This window comes from Pygocentrus nattereri, chromosome 8 (genome assembly GCF_015220715.1).
Source record: "Pygocentrus nattereri isolate fPygNat1 chromosome 8, fPygNat1.pri, whole genome shotgun sequence".
NCBI lineage: Eukaryota > Metazoa > Chordata > Actinopteri > Characiformes > Serrasalmidae > Pygocentrus > Pygocentrus nattereri.
In genome coordinates, this window is record NC_051218.1 from 13,372,694 (window position 1) to 13,386,693 (window position 14,000).

Sequence of the window (14,000 nt, forward strand, 5' to 3'; positions counted from 1 at the left end):
TCACTTATTTCATATTGTGCAAATGCTACCGTGGGCTTAATGGTTACGGTGCTGAAGCTACAATAGCTCCGGTATCGTAGATTTCTGATCGACTGATCGCCCGTTGCGACTTTTATTTTGACACGTAATTTCTGCGCCCTACAAAAATGTTGGCTAGTTAAGGTTCTTGCAATTCTACATTGGAATCAACAGAGGTATGTTTTGCTGTTAGTTGTTCCCTGAATAGTTTTATCGCTTTACTTGTAATGAACGGGTGACATGGCATGTAAAACTACGACGTGAACTTGTGTGACATGGCATTTAATCAAAAGGGCCACACGGAAAAAAATCTAGCTAACTCGCATCGAGATCTTACAACGCCTTCGTTTTCTGCTCTCGGTTAGTCACTTCGCCAGAGCTTAGACTGCTGCTACAGAGTAAAATATAATGCTTTAAAAATAACATTTATATCGCTTCACTATGATTGATTAAAATGCTGCATTCAAGAAGCTCGGACTTGCTCAATGAATGAGCCACAATGCGTAGGAACATTTTAACGTTCAACTCGTTATGGTCCTTTATGTAGCTAAAACCTAACTAGCTACATCAGTTATATCCACAGGTAAGTTAACTAAACCTTTCACTGTTTAACTTTAATGGTATATTTTAGGGAAGAAATCCCAGATAATAACGTTATGTGTCGTGCTGTTAGCTAGCTAGCAAGATACCTAGGTTAGCATAAGTGGCTAATATTAAGGCAATGCATCAGCCATATCATTTGAAATAGTTTGATAGTTAAAGGGGCATTCTGGCCTAAAACCAGCATTTATTCTTATTTACCGCGTCATGTAAGTAGTGTGAACGTTCTGGAGCGATACAACCTCTTGGGTTTGGCAGATTTCACCAGGTTATCCTCTTTGCGTTGTTCTGTCACTACGATGTCCAGCATGAAGTGCGTATATAACTACCTGCATTCTTTCACTCAAGAAACGGGCCTCATTCGGACACTGCTATTAAATGCTAATGCCGAGCGCTTTATACAGACATTCATCACTTCACGTCTTGACTAACTGCAACGCTGTACTGCTGGTCTACCATGTCGCTTTCTACTTCAACCGTCTGTGGTCTGCCTGTGGTACCGAAAACTGGTCACAGTGTTGGTGATTCTCCTCTGCTTCTCCACGCCTGTGGAAGCAGCTCTGATCACATCCAAACAGCCAACAGTCTGAACTCTTAATCTTCTTAAAACTCGCCTCTTTGGGGATGCATGTTGTTGCTTATTTGCTTTTACGTTTAATTTTTATTATTATTGAATGTAATATATATTTTCACTTATTTTTATTAGGTTTTGTTTGCTTATTGTTTCTATTTTATATTCTATTGTATTTTTTCACTTCTATTTACTAACAATTTCAATATTTTATGTATGTTTTCTTGTGTTCATTTTAACATGTAGTACTTTGCCTTGTTTTTCGCTTAATGATTAACTGCTTCAAGCTTTTGGAGAAGGCGCTATATATAAATTAAATTTGTTGTTGTTATTGTAAATTCGCCCCACCAATAAAGAAACAGTCCAGTGCAGAAGTTACGTAACGACATGAAATTCTGCGTCTTGTCAGTAACCTCACCTGTCTGGCATTCTTCAGTGTTATGAAGCCAGTGTGGGACAGGAAACACTCTCAGGTGTCTGACCCCAAAACACCTGTGCTTTTTTACAAAAGTTCCTCCCACCTTCAAGTTACATCATCCGAAGGAGGCTTTGCTAGCCTTTAAACCAAATCTCACTCTTAAAACTGCTTTTTTTGCTCGTTTTGACCAGAGTGCCCTTTTAAAGTTACAGACATTATCATGGCAACGGCCTGGTGCATATAATTGTAGACACTGTCATTAGACGTCATTTCCTTGTGTGAATCCAAGTACTCCATAATTCAATTACCTGGAAGACAGCAGGCATTTAAAATGCAACACACCTTTCTGTTGTCAGAATTTCATTTCATCAAACCACCGAAGAGGAAATCTCTTCCCAAGTGTAAGTTGCATCTTCTCTGCTGACTACACGTCGTAAAATTTTGCATGAGAACTGGAAGCCACATCTAGCTAGCAGCGCAACCTATTCACCAACAAAAACCCTGTTCAGATTCATGTGATGTGAATGAATGATGTACATCAGCTTGAGTGATTGTGTCTTACTGATCTCTGAAGGTAAGTCCTATTTAGTTGATCCCTCGGACAAACACGAGAGAGGCCTTGACTGCACATATATGGCTTTTTCCTCATCTACAACCTTTATCGACAGGTGGATGAGAGTCTGCTACTCCTCTTCAGTGGTCTTCAACTCCTCTTCCTTGACAACTGCAGCACCAGCACTCCGTTTCATCTGACATCGTTTTTAGAGCTTAGACTTGCCGACATGTCTAACAACTACTACAAAAGCTCGCCAGATGACTATAGATCACGTCAAGACATGTATCCGGATTCATACCAGCGGGATGATGTTTACAGGCAGAGAACTAGATCAGCATCTCAGGAGACGATGCACTCAGCAGCATCTTCCAGCAGGCCTGCGGACTCTTCTGCTCTTGTACCTGGAAAGGCTCTGTCCTTTCTCCAGAGCTGTGGACTGGATGCAAGTGACCTCTCCCTGCTTGCAGAACTTCCTGAGCATCTCATTACAGTTGAAACACTTCCCAAACTACTTTTACAGCTCAAAGAAAGTAAATTGTCCAGCTCGTCTTCATCTAGGTCCAGCACCGCTCAGCCTTGTGCTAAAACTTCATCTCATGCTTATGAAAGTAGCACCCATGTCCAGGCTGTTGGTTATTCGTTAGATCGGTCTGTGCGTCCATCTTACCCCCTTCCTCCAGATCAAGTTCAAAGCTGGCAAGATCGTTGGGGGAACCGTCGAAAAACCTCTAGCTCTAGCTCGGGCACTGACAGTAAAACAAGCACCATTGTGGACTACAACCACTCCAGGGATGGACTCTATTACAATGAACAACCTTACACCTCTGCAGCGTCAAACACGTCTTCAACTATTTCACACTCTTACACTGATTACAGCAAAGGCCCCACGCAGAATTCTGAGCCTTCACATGTTATTTCAGCAAGCACTGTTTTTAAAGTGCCTACCAGAAAGGAGGCCTCAGACTTCCATGGCATACTTCCTCCAGTTTTTCCTTACGCATGTGTTCTCTGCAACATTACTGTCTTGACTGAGAAGGTAAGTAGTGTCTTCAGTTTTCACTGAACCACCATTACTGCCTGTTCACCAAGCATAACTGTAAACCTGTAAATTACCATCGGCTTTAAAAAAATTAAGGTAAGTTTAGTGAAAATGCCAATGCTCCAGTGTGTGTTGTATTATGTGATAGAAATGATCAAAGCAGTTTTCATGCCAGTAGCTGTGAAGTAAGATGTCAGTCTTAGGCTGAATGGACCATTACTGTAATTCTGCAGAATGTGGACTAATTCTTTCTTTTATTTTAGGAATGGTCAGTGCACATTAGAGGGGCTCAGCATGCTCACAATCAGCTCGAACTTGTGAAAAAGTAAGTCATCTTTAACAAATTACAAAACAGTATGTTAAGTATTTGATATTTAATCTTTTAAAGACTTGTAAATGAAAAATGTAACTTTCATCTGTTGTAAACGTGTCTACTCACCTCCTACAGCGTTGTTGCAGTAGTCACTAGAATGATTTTTTTTATTTAAAATCCAATACATATCTTGAAGGTCTGATGAACTCTTGAAAAACTGCTAGTGCTTTGGGGCGTACTTAAGTGCAGGCAGTTTGAAAAGTTGGGTTTTTTTCTGCTACCTGGCCAATGCCGAAGGTGGCTAGTACTGGTAGGAAGCTGATAAGCCTGTCACAATTACAAAATCCTCTGATGTCAATTATTTGAATTGGTCACAGTTATATGAGCAGACTACAGTTGTTTTTCACACTTTTTTTTTCCACCACAACAAGCAGAATGGTCCTTATTAATCCAGCTAAAAAATAATGTCACTGCAACAATAGTGTTTAAACATATTTTATGTAAATAATCACACTGTACAATCAGATCATTATACCATCTTAAAAAAAATAGGATTTACTGTTTAATTCACCTTCAAACTCCAGAGCACAGCCATTGTCTCACAAGCTGCTAAATGTTGTCGTTTTTATTGGCTCCCTACCATGCATCTGCATGAATAAGGGTGTGCTTCATGTAAATAATATGTAAATGAAGTGTTGGAAGGCTGGTGCTTATTTTCATGCAGTAATGCTGGTTCATCATTTCTACTCAAATCTCTGCTTGTTTACATGCAGTACAGAAGTTTTAAGAATTGCATGCAGCATTCATACATCGTGACATCATGATTGTGACAGCTCTAGAAGCCAAATATCATACCTGCAGTTATTAATCTCTTCATCACTGGCTATGCTAGCAGGCAGGATTTATCACAGGGATTTCCAGTGGTCCTCTCCTTGGATCACCACCTTATCGTGGTGGAGGGCTTTGCGTGCTTGAATGATCTTAGGAGCTATGTTGTCTGGAGCAAAAGGTCCTGGTAGGGTCTCCCATGGCAAACTGGTCCTAGGTGACAGGTCAGACAAAGTGTGATCCATAATAACCTCTATGAAGACACAAAAACAGGACTTGTGTACCCTGCCCGGAACAGGGTTACCGGGGCCCCACCCTGGAGCCAGGCCTGGGGGAGGGGCTCGCCAGCGAGCGTCTGGTGGCCGGGCATTTACTCATGGTGCCCGGCCGGGCCCAGCCCGAAGGAGTTACATGAGTCCCCCCTCTCATCGACCCACCACCAATGGGAGGGGCAGTAGTAGGGGTTCGGTGCGTTGTGGATCGGGCAGTGGAGTCTGAGTTGGGGCGCGAGGTTGAGAGATACCGGCTAGATATAGTCGGGCTCACCTCAACACACAGCTTGGGCTCTGGGTCCAATCTCCTTGAGAGGGGCTGGACTTTATTCTTTTCTGGAGTTGCCCATGGTGAGAGGCGGCGGGCAGGTGTGGGCTTTCTCATAGCCCCTCGACTCGGTGCCTGTATGTTGGGGTTTTCTCCGGTGGACGAGAGGGTAGCTTCCCTACGCCTTCGGGTTGGGGAACGGGTCCTGACTGTTGTCTGTGCTTATGCACCGAACAGCAGTTCAGAGTACCCAGGCTTCTTAGAGTCCTTGGGAAGGGTGCTTGAAAGTGCTCCTCCTGGAGACTCTATTGTCCTACTGGGGGACTTCAACACTCACGTGGGCAATGACAGTGAGACCTGGAGGGGTGTGATTGGGAGGAATGGCCTCTCTGATCTGAACCCGAGTGGTGTTCAGTTTTTGGACTTCTGCGCAAACCACAGTTTGTCCAACACGAACACCATGTTTGAACACAAGGATGTCCATAAGTGCACATGGCACCAGGACACCCTAGGCCGCAGTTCAATGATTGACTTTGTAGTCGTGTCATCGGACTTGCGGCCATGTGTTTTGGACACTCGGGTAAAGAGAGGAGCTGAGCTGTCAACTGATCACCACCTGGTGGTGAGTTGGATCAGGTGGTGGGGGAAGATACCGGTCAGACCAGGCAAGCCCAAACGCATAGTGAGGGTTTGCTGGGAACGTCTAGCAGAAGAACCTGTCAGATTGATCTTCAACTCACACCTCCGTCAGAACTTTGACCAGATATCGGGGGAGGTGGGGGACATTGACTCAGAATGGGCCATGTTCCGTTCCTCTGTTGCTGAAGCGGCTGACTGTAGCTGTGGCCGTAAGGTAGTTGGTGCCTGTCGGGGCGGTAATCCTCGAACCCGGTGGTGGACACCCCAGGTGAGAGATGCCGTCAAGCTGAAGAAGGAGTCCTACCGGGCATGGTTGGCCTGTGGGACACCAGAGGCAGCTGGCAGGTATCGACAGGCCAAGCGATCTGCAGCTTCAGTTGTTGCCAAGGCAAAAACCCGTGTATGGGAGGAGTTTGGTGAGGCCTTGGAAACTGACTTTAAGTCGGCTCCGAAAAGATTCTGGCAAACCGTCAGGCGACTCAGAAGGGGAAAGCAGTGTGCCACTAGCACTGTATATAGTGGAGATGGTGTGCTGCTGACTTCGACTGAAGACGTCATTGGGCGGTGGAAGGAATACTTTGAGGACCTTCTCAATCCCACCGACACGTTCTCCAGTGAGGAGGCTGAGTCTGGGGACATGGGAATAGGCTTGTCCATTACTGAGGCCGAAGTCGCTAAGGTAGTTAAGAAGCTCCTTGGTGGCAAGGCTCCAGGGGTGGATGAGATCTGCCCTGAGTTCCTCAAGGCTCTGGATGTTGTGGGGCTGTCTTGGCTGACACGCCTTTTCAACATTGCGTGGACTTCGGGGGCGGTGCCACTGGATTGGCAGACTGGGGTGGTGGTGCCTCTTTTTAAAAAAGGGGACCGGAGGGTGTGTTCCAACTACAGGGGAATCACACTCCTCAGCCTCCCTGGCAAGGTCTATGCAGGGGTACTGGAGAAGAGAGTCCGGCTTATAGTCGGACCTCGGATCCAGGAGGAACAGTGCGGGTTCCGCCCTGGTCGTGGAACACTGGACCAACTCTTCACCCTCTCCAGGATTCTGGAGGGTTCATGGGAGTTTGCCCAACCAGTCCACATGTGCTTTGTGGATCTGGAGAAGGCATTCGACTGTGTTCCCCGGGGTATTCTGTGGGAGGTGCTTCGGGAGTACGGGGTACATGGCTCTTTGCTACGAGCCATTCAGGCCCTGTACAAACAAAGCTGGAGTTTGGTTCACATAGCCGGCAGTAAGTCAGACTCGTTCCCAGTGAGAGTTGGACTCCGTCAGTGCTGCCCTTTGTCACCGATTCTATTCATAATTTTTATGGATAGAATTTCTAGGCGCAGTCAAGGGATGGAGGGTGTCCGGTTTGGTGACCTCAGGGTCGCATCACTGCTGTTTGCAGATGATGTGGTCCTATGGGGGACATCAGGCCGCGAACTTCAGCTTTCGCTGGATCGGTTTGCAGCCAAGTGTGAAGCGGCTGGGATGAGAATCAGTACCTCTAAATCCGAGACCATGGTTCTCAGGCGGAAAAGGGTGGAGAGCCCTCTCTGGGTCGGGGATAGGCTCTTGCCTCAAGTGGAGGAGTTCAAGTATCTCGGGGTCGTGTTCACGAGTGATGGTACAAGGGAGCTGGAGATTGACAGGCGGATTGGTGCTGGGTCAGCAGTGATGCGGGCTCTTTACCGGTCTGTTGTGGTAAAGAAAGAGCTGAGCTATAAGGCAAGGCTCTCGATTTACCGGTCGATCTACGTTCCCACCCTCACCTATGGTCATGAGCTTTGGGTAATGACTGAAAGAATAAGATCGTGAATACAAGCGGCCGAAATGAGTTTCCTCCGCAGGGTGTCTGGACTCTCCCTTAGAGATAGGGTGAGAAGTTCAGTTATCCGGGAGGGACTCGGAGTAGAGCCGCTGCTTCTTCACGTCGAGAGGAGCCAGCTGAGGTGGTTCGGGCATCTGGTTAGGATGCCTCCTGGACGCCTCCCTCGGGAGGTGTCACAGGCGAGTCCACCTGGGAGGAGACCCCGGGGAAGACCCAGGACACGCTGGCGCGACTATATCGCCCAGCTGGCCTGGGAGCGCCTCGGAATCCCCCTTGGAGAGCTGGTGGAAGTGGCTGGGGAAAGGGAGGTCTGGGCTTCATTGCTTAGGATGCTGCCCCCGCGACCCGAACCCCGGACAAGCGGAAGATAATGGATGGATGGATGGATGGATGGATTTCCAGTGGTTGGATTATACATTAGCGTAATGAATGCTGGGTTTTGTAGTGTGGGAACAGTGATGGATGAAACACAGATGGATAATTACCTGTAGAACAGATGGTAGCTGAAAGGTGAGTGCTGCGCTACAGAATACTACATAACAGAGAACCTGCAAAATAGTTATTTTAAACTGAAATGCCCCTTTAACTGTGAAATTGCTGTAATATTCTCCTGGCAATACATTGAAACAATTGTATCTCTGCACTGTGTGCTGTCTTGTGTAATGTGCTACTGTTGTTCGTTGCACTTTGGGGCCTGAAGAATGACATTTCTGTCCAGTGTATGCAAGTGGTATTGAGGTATGACAATAAAGACTGCTTAAGTGGACTTGGTGAACATGGAATGATTCTGTTGTTCAGAATGTTCAGTGTGGAAGGCCATGCACAATCATCTGTGCACATCTGTGTTCCCTCTAACTGCCCCAGTTTTTTGGGGGTTGTAAATGTAGTCTTAAGTAGTTCCTAAGACTACTTTGATCACTGCCCACTACACCAAGAGTGTAAATCATGATTTATTTCATTTTTATAGGTACCCGGAGTGGGATCAGAATGTTGAATCTGCTAAAAGGTAAGTGACGCTTGTGTTAGACATTGTAAAAGTAGTTCAGCTATTGTATTCGTTTTTTAACATCTCTAATTATTTGTCAATTAGGAATGCGCGCCAAGCAACACAACAGCCCAGATCCACCAAGGCAAAAGGTAGAAGCCTTGATGTCTTCCCGAAACATCCGCTATTATGGTGTTATGTCTCTGTTAAGGTGGAACCAGACATTTTCACCCTTTACATTCTGTTTCAACAGATCCGTATCAAAGTGTGCCTAGTAGGAAGGAAGTCTCGGACATCCAAGGCAGAATTCCTCCAGTATTTCCCATCCCTTCTGAAAAAAAGGTAACGTCCTTGTTACGTATTAAACCAGCTCCACTTCTTGTTCACAAAATGTCACTGCAAAAATGTAAATGAACTAGACTTTTTGAAATCAGGTAAGTTTAATGGAATGCTAATATGCTACATTATCTGTGTTGCCTATTACTGTGCAAATGATCAATGCATGAAAAAAATAGAGGGAACTTTGAACAGGATAAGTAACTCTGTAGGTTCAGTCATGATTCTGGTTTATGTATATATTGTTTATTTGTTTATTTATTTTTTTATTGAGTATCAGCGGCTCTATATTATACTTTTGCAGAATGTGATCTAATTCTTTCTCCCTTTGTAGGACTTGTCAGGGGATGTTAGGAGCACTCGGCATGATAACAGCCAGCTCGTGGAAAAGTAGGTTTTTTTCAAACATCCCAGTTACTAAATGTGCTGATGACTTTTTTTGTATTTTTACCTCAGCTTAGAAAGCATTTGACATTTCCATAGGTACCCGGGGTGGGATCGGAACATTGATTCCACTAACAGGTAACATTTATGACAAGAAATGGAAATTTGATGTAGTTGTAATATTGTATTACTTGGTAAATCTTTGTCATTTCATTAGGAACGAGAGCCAAGTGGCAACACAAGCCAAGCTTTTTGAGAATCGAGGTAAAAGTGTTCATCTCGCTTTGACTGTTAAAAGTTGTTAACATAGTCTTGTGTTGTACAGATGTTGAGACTTTTTATCTTATTTTAGTAGAACGACATTATAAGACTCCTACCAGGAAGGAGGCCTCCGACTTCTGTGGCAAAGTTCCTCCAGTATTTCCTTACGCGTGTGTTCTCTGTGATATTACTGTCCTTTCTGAAAAAGTAAGTAGAGCCTTCAGTTTTCACTGAACCAGTATAGCTACCTGTTAACAAAATGTAACTGTTGTAAAGTTAATTTAAAAATCAGGCAAGTTAAACAGAAGCTAATGTAGTTAATGCTACAGTCTGTTACAGTATGTGATGGATAGTGATTAAAACATGAAGAAATTTAATCATGCCTGTAGGAATAGTAACTTTTCAGCATTAAGTGTAACTCAATAATTCAACAGGCTAAACATAGATATTTTTAAATGATATTTATTTATTATTTATTTTCATTGTACACCATTTGAAGAGTAGAGACTAATTCTGCAAAATAAGGACCAATCCACGTTATTTTTGTAGGACTGGTCAGTGCACACTGGAGGCGTTCAGCATGCTAATGGTCAGCTCAGGCTTGTGGAAAGGTAAATCATTCTCAAAAAAGTTATTAATGTACCAGTAACTTATCTCTTTGTGTTTTATCTCAGCTTGTAATCCTGAGCTGTAGCCCTAACCCTGAACATCAGTATTTTCTTATTGATGACATGGTTAGATTGGGTTAATGGTTGCCCGACTTCTATTACATTTAACTACAAATATATTGCACTTTATTACACCAAAGACTGTAGGTAACAGCTCCTCACTTTAAAGTTATGCATATTCCTTTTTCCGTGTTGACAGTAGAAAAGATTTTAACTGTAGCTTCAGTGTTTTAGTATTTTATATATGTGGGTGTAACACCCATACCTTACTAGAGCTATAAATTTCTGTATAAATGTAAACACACAGACAAACACACACACACCCATATATACAGAATAGTATTTCATGCTATACATATTTCTGTTGGTAATGTTTGTATGCTGATGCAACACTATTATTTCCCTTGGGAGGGTTAATAAAGTCTTGCCTTGTGATCAGAATTTACTTTAATGGTGATTTAACACAATTTATGTAACGTCTGTAGATATCCGCAGTGGGATCAGAAGATCAGATCCGCTAGAAGGTAAATTACTCTTAGAGTCAAGAATTTTTATTAGATTATTTTTATTAGATCTTTGGATTGTTTCGGTTGTTGAATGTTGGCTATTTCTTTAGGAATGTGGCTCAGGTGATATCACAAGCCGCATCCACAGAGACAAAAGGTAAGTCTATAACTCTACCTAAACGTCTTAAAAGTTTAGTTCACGTAATCTTAAATGGTTAATCTGCCGTGTCTCTTAAAAGGTGGATCCCAAAAGGAGAACAAAAAAAAGAATATTTCAGACAAGGAAAAAAGATCCAACACAAAGACACCACCAAAAGATCATGTAGGTTGTGTATTTCTTCTTTTCTTCTGCATCATTTTTTTTCAGTGATGCACAATAATTTAAGGTTGTGCTTTAACACAGGGAAGAGTGGTCTGTGTTACCTTTGCAGCCAGTTCAGTGGATGAAGAATACCTGAAAAAATTGCTTGGACAGTTTGGAGCAGTCGTGAAAGTCATGATGTTCCCTGCACTGGTATGACGGTCTGCTTTTTCATCATTCATTTATAATGTGCATGTCATTATAACGCATGTAATTACATTATGTTAATGTTTTAGGCTTTGGTGGAAATGGGATCAAAAGACCAGTCAGGGGATATAGTGAAGTACTTCACTGATAATCCATTGGCTGTTGAAGGAAAACGAATTGAATTTTCCATCTCTACTACATTCAGTTTTCTTCAGGTAATGTTATCCTTCATGAGTTGAGCTAGAGTTAGTATTACATTTTAGTATTGTAGTAAAAAATCAGTTTAAGCTTTTTTTTGTGTTTGTGTTATTTTATTTGTTGATTTCTGGTGAAATGTTACTGCTCATACCATCAGCCTGCTTAGTAGTTTGAGTGTTTGTCTGGTTCCATCACAGAGTTCCCGAGTTGTGAGCTTCTCCCCGTTACCTGCTGGAGATGGGACTACTTCAGAGTTGATGGCCATTGCTAAACGGTTTGGATCTGTAAAAACCTCATTGTTCCTGCCAAGCCGGGTATGAACGAAGTTTAAACTTTTTTAAATGTATAATAATAATTTTTAACTTATTTTTCATGTAGAAAATCAACAAAGCACATACCTTGATCATGATATATGCATGGATGCAGCAGTTGTGTGATATGATATGTAATAATTTTTTTAAGTAATTAGGACATTTTTCTTATTCATTTTATAAAATTATTCTTTCCCCATAACATTGCAACATGCATTTTTTCACAGGGCTATGTGGAAATGACTGATCCAGCAGATGCAAAGAAATTGGTTGAACACTTTATAACGAAGCCACTCAAATTAAAAGGAAAAGCAGTTCAAGTGACCTTTTCCACTGAATATGACACGCTAATGTAAGCACGTAACCCTTTTCTTGTTCGGTATTTGATTTCTGTATTACTATTTATCATCAAACACTGATGGATGTTGCTATATTTACATGTTTGTGTTCCTCTTCTTGTTTGCTTTTGATTTAGAGACTTAACAGTTGATGAGAAAGCTCAATCACTGAGCTCTTACTCACAGGGGAGGTCAAGCCCAAGAAGACGCAGTTCTCAAAGGGATAGTCCAAGCCCAAAGAGAAGAAGACGCTCGTCAGAGAGAAGACGCTCGTCAGAGAGAAGACGCTCGTCAGAGAGAAGACACTCGCCAGAGAGAAGACGCTCGTCAGAGAGAAGACACTCGCCAGAGAGAAGACGCTCGCCAGAGGGAAGACACTCGTCAGAGAGAAGACACTCGTCAGAGGGAAGACACTCGCCAGAGAGAAGACACTCGTCAGAGAGAAACTGCTCTTCTAGAAGCTCCAGATTAAATGAGCAAAATGACAGGCAGCACTCCAGGGACAAATCGAAGACTTTGTCAAAGGCGTCATTGGTTTCCTCACATTGTTCTAATAATGATGAAACTACAAAGCCACAAAGTGAGGATACTGAAGTTAAGATAAGTGTCAACAGTGACATTGTTGCAAGCATGGATTCAGACAGTGACCTTGAAGGATTAGCAGTTATAGCAGATGATGGGGAAGAATTGCAGCATGATGATGATGAGCCCATAGATCACCACAAGATTGACCAAGAGCAGAAGACATGTGAAGAAGTTGCCCAGCAAGATGATCAGACATCCAGTATCTCAGCAGCCTTCCCTAAGCAGGATGCATCTTCTGGTAGGGAAGAGGTGAAGCATTTGACCAGACAAAGCCAGGAGAATTCACCTTCAGGCTCAGTGGGCATTCCAAGTGTTCATTCAGATGTGAAAGTAGAGACTTTACAAGATGCTTCAAAGACTTCAGATAGTCTGAAGAAGAACCAAAAAGATGAGGTCCTGGATATAGAGGAGGTACTTTCACAGAACCTGTATCTCTAACTACACACGCTATAAGTATGCCTTTTTATTATGTCATATACTTGTCTTTGTCTCTTTATAGGACTTTGACTTCCCAGAAAGTCTTGAGAACTGCATCACCTTAGATGAACTTGTGGAGGAAACTTCTTCAGATTATCAAGGTATTCCTCTCAGACCAGAGTTGTCCTTTATATTTTTGAGATGTTTTAATAGATTACATAATTAAATAACTGCTCTTGTGCATTTCAGAATCAGACAAACAGAATCCTTCAACTCCGACAGCTGAGGTTAGTCTTTAGAGTCCAGCTTATGGTGTTTAGGTTCTGAGGTAATACAGAAGGACTAGTTGTCTATACAGATTTGTACTTGACAGAGCATAAAAGGGTTTTACCTTTGTGACTTAGACATTGAATAAGCTTAATCTATTTCTGTACTACTGGCCAATAATGTGCTGAACTATAAATAATTTGAGTTGTTTTGAAATCATGCTGTTTTGAACAATTTCAGGAAATACTGGATGAAGAACCCACAACCATAAATCCCCCACCTCTTTCCTCCTATATGGACTCTGAAGAAAACAAAAAACAGTCAGAATCACCTAAAGAAGAAAACACTGACAGTACAGCTGCTGAGACTAAGGCCCCAGAGCATGAATCACTAAATACAGATGACCAGTGTTTGGAGCAACAGGACAGAGAGAAAGACACAAGTAACATCAAGGTAATTCAAGTAAATGACATAATAATAATAATAATAGTCTCATTTCCATGTAGTTATTTCCATTAATAATGTATCATCTTCAAATAGGATTTATTCAAAGGGAATTGAAATGGAACAGTTACATTTAACTATACAATTATACAAACTTCTCTTCAAAACATTTCAGGAAGAGTTTGGGAAAGTCCTTGATGTCAGAAATCTTCCAAAGGCTGAAGACTACACAGACTCTGATTTTGTTAACATTGCAAAGCGATATGGAGAAGTAAAGCACTACCTGTTGATTCGTGATTGTAGAAAGGTAAAGGAAAAATATATTGTCAGTTCATGCTGTGGGTACAGTATTTTTATGTATTTATTTATTTGTTTATGTACTTAAACAATAATTGTTGGCAGATCAGGAGTTGGTCCACCCTCCATATAACCCCCTCATAACATCTCTATGTGGTACTG

The 14,000-nt window shown here is 42.5% G+C and overlaps 1 protein-coding gene across 4 annotated transcripts in view; it reads left to right on the forward strand.

Annotated features, from left to right (window-relative positions):
- Positions 1-118: 118 nt before the first annotated feature.
- The window catches only part of matr3l1.1 (matrin 3-like 1.1), an 18,680-nt gene continuing 4,798 nt past the window's right edge, over positions 119-14,000 (forward strand). The window contains exons 1-24 of one of the 4 annotated variants that reach the window (XM_017690064.2): positions 201-601; positions 1,964-2,008; positions 2,276-3,199; positions 3,466-3,527; positions 8,301-8,339; positions 8,424-8,470; positions 8,572-8,660; positions 8,989-9,044; positions 9,138-9,176; positions 9,256-9,302; positions 9,391-9,506; positions 9,849-9,910; positions 10,453-10,491; positions 10,584-10,630; positions 10,713-10,795; positions 10,877-10,987; positions 11,071-11,196; positions 11,377-11,493; positions 11,718-11,842; positions 11,966-12,824; positions 12,913-12,991; positions 13,080-13,117; positions 13,338-13,550; positions 13,717-13,848. In XM_017690064.2, coding sequence (XP_017545553.1) covers positions 2,390-3,199; positions 3,466-3,527; positions 8,301-8,339; positions 8,424-8,470; positions 8,572-8,660; positions 8,989-9,044; positions 9,138-9,176; positions 9,256-9,302; positions 9,391-9,506; positions 9,849-9,910; positions 10,453-10,491; positions 10,584-10,630; positions 10,713-10,795; positions 10,877-10,987; positions 11,071-11,196; positions 11,377-11,493; positions 11,718-11,842; positions 11,966-12,824; positions 12,913-12,991; positions 13,080-13,117; positions 13,338-13,550; positions 13,717-13,848 — 3,336 coding nt within the window. In that variant the 5' untranslated portion in view covers positions 201-601; positions 1,964-2,008; positions 2,276-2,389. The other 3 variants (XM_017690062.2, XM_017690068.2, XM_017690069.2) reach the window with 3 other exon arrangements.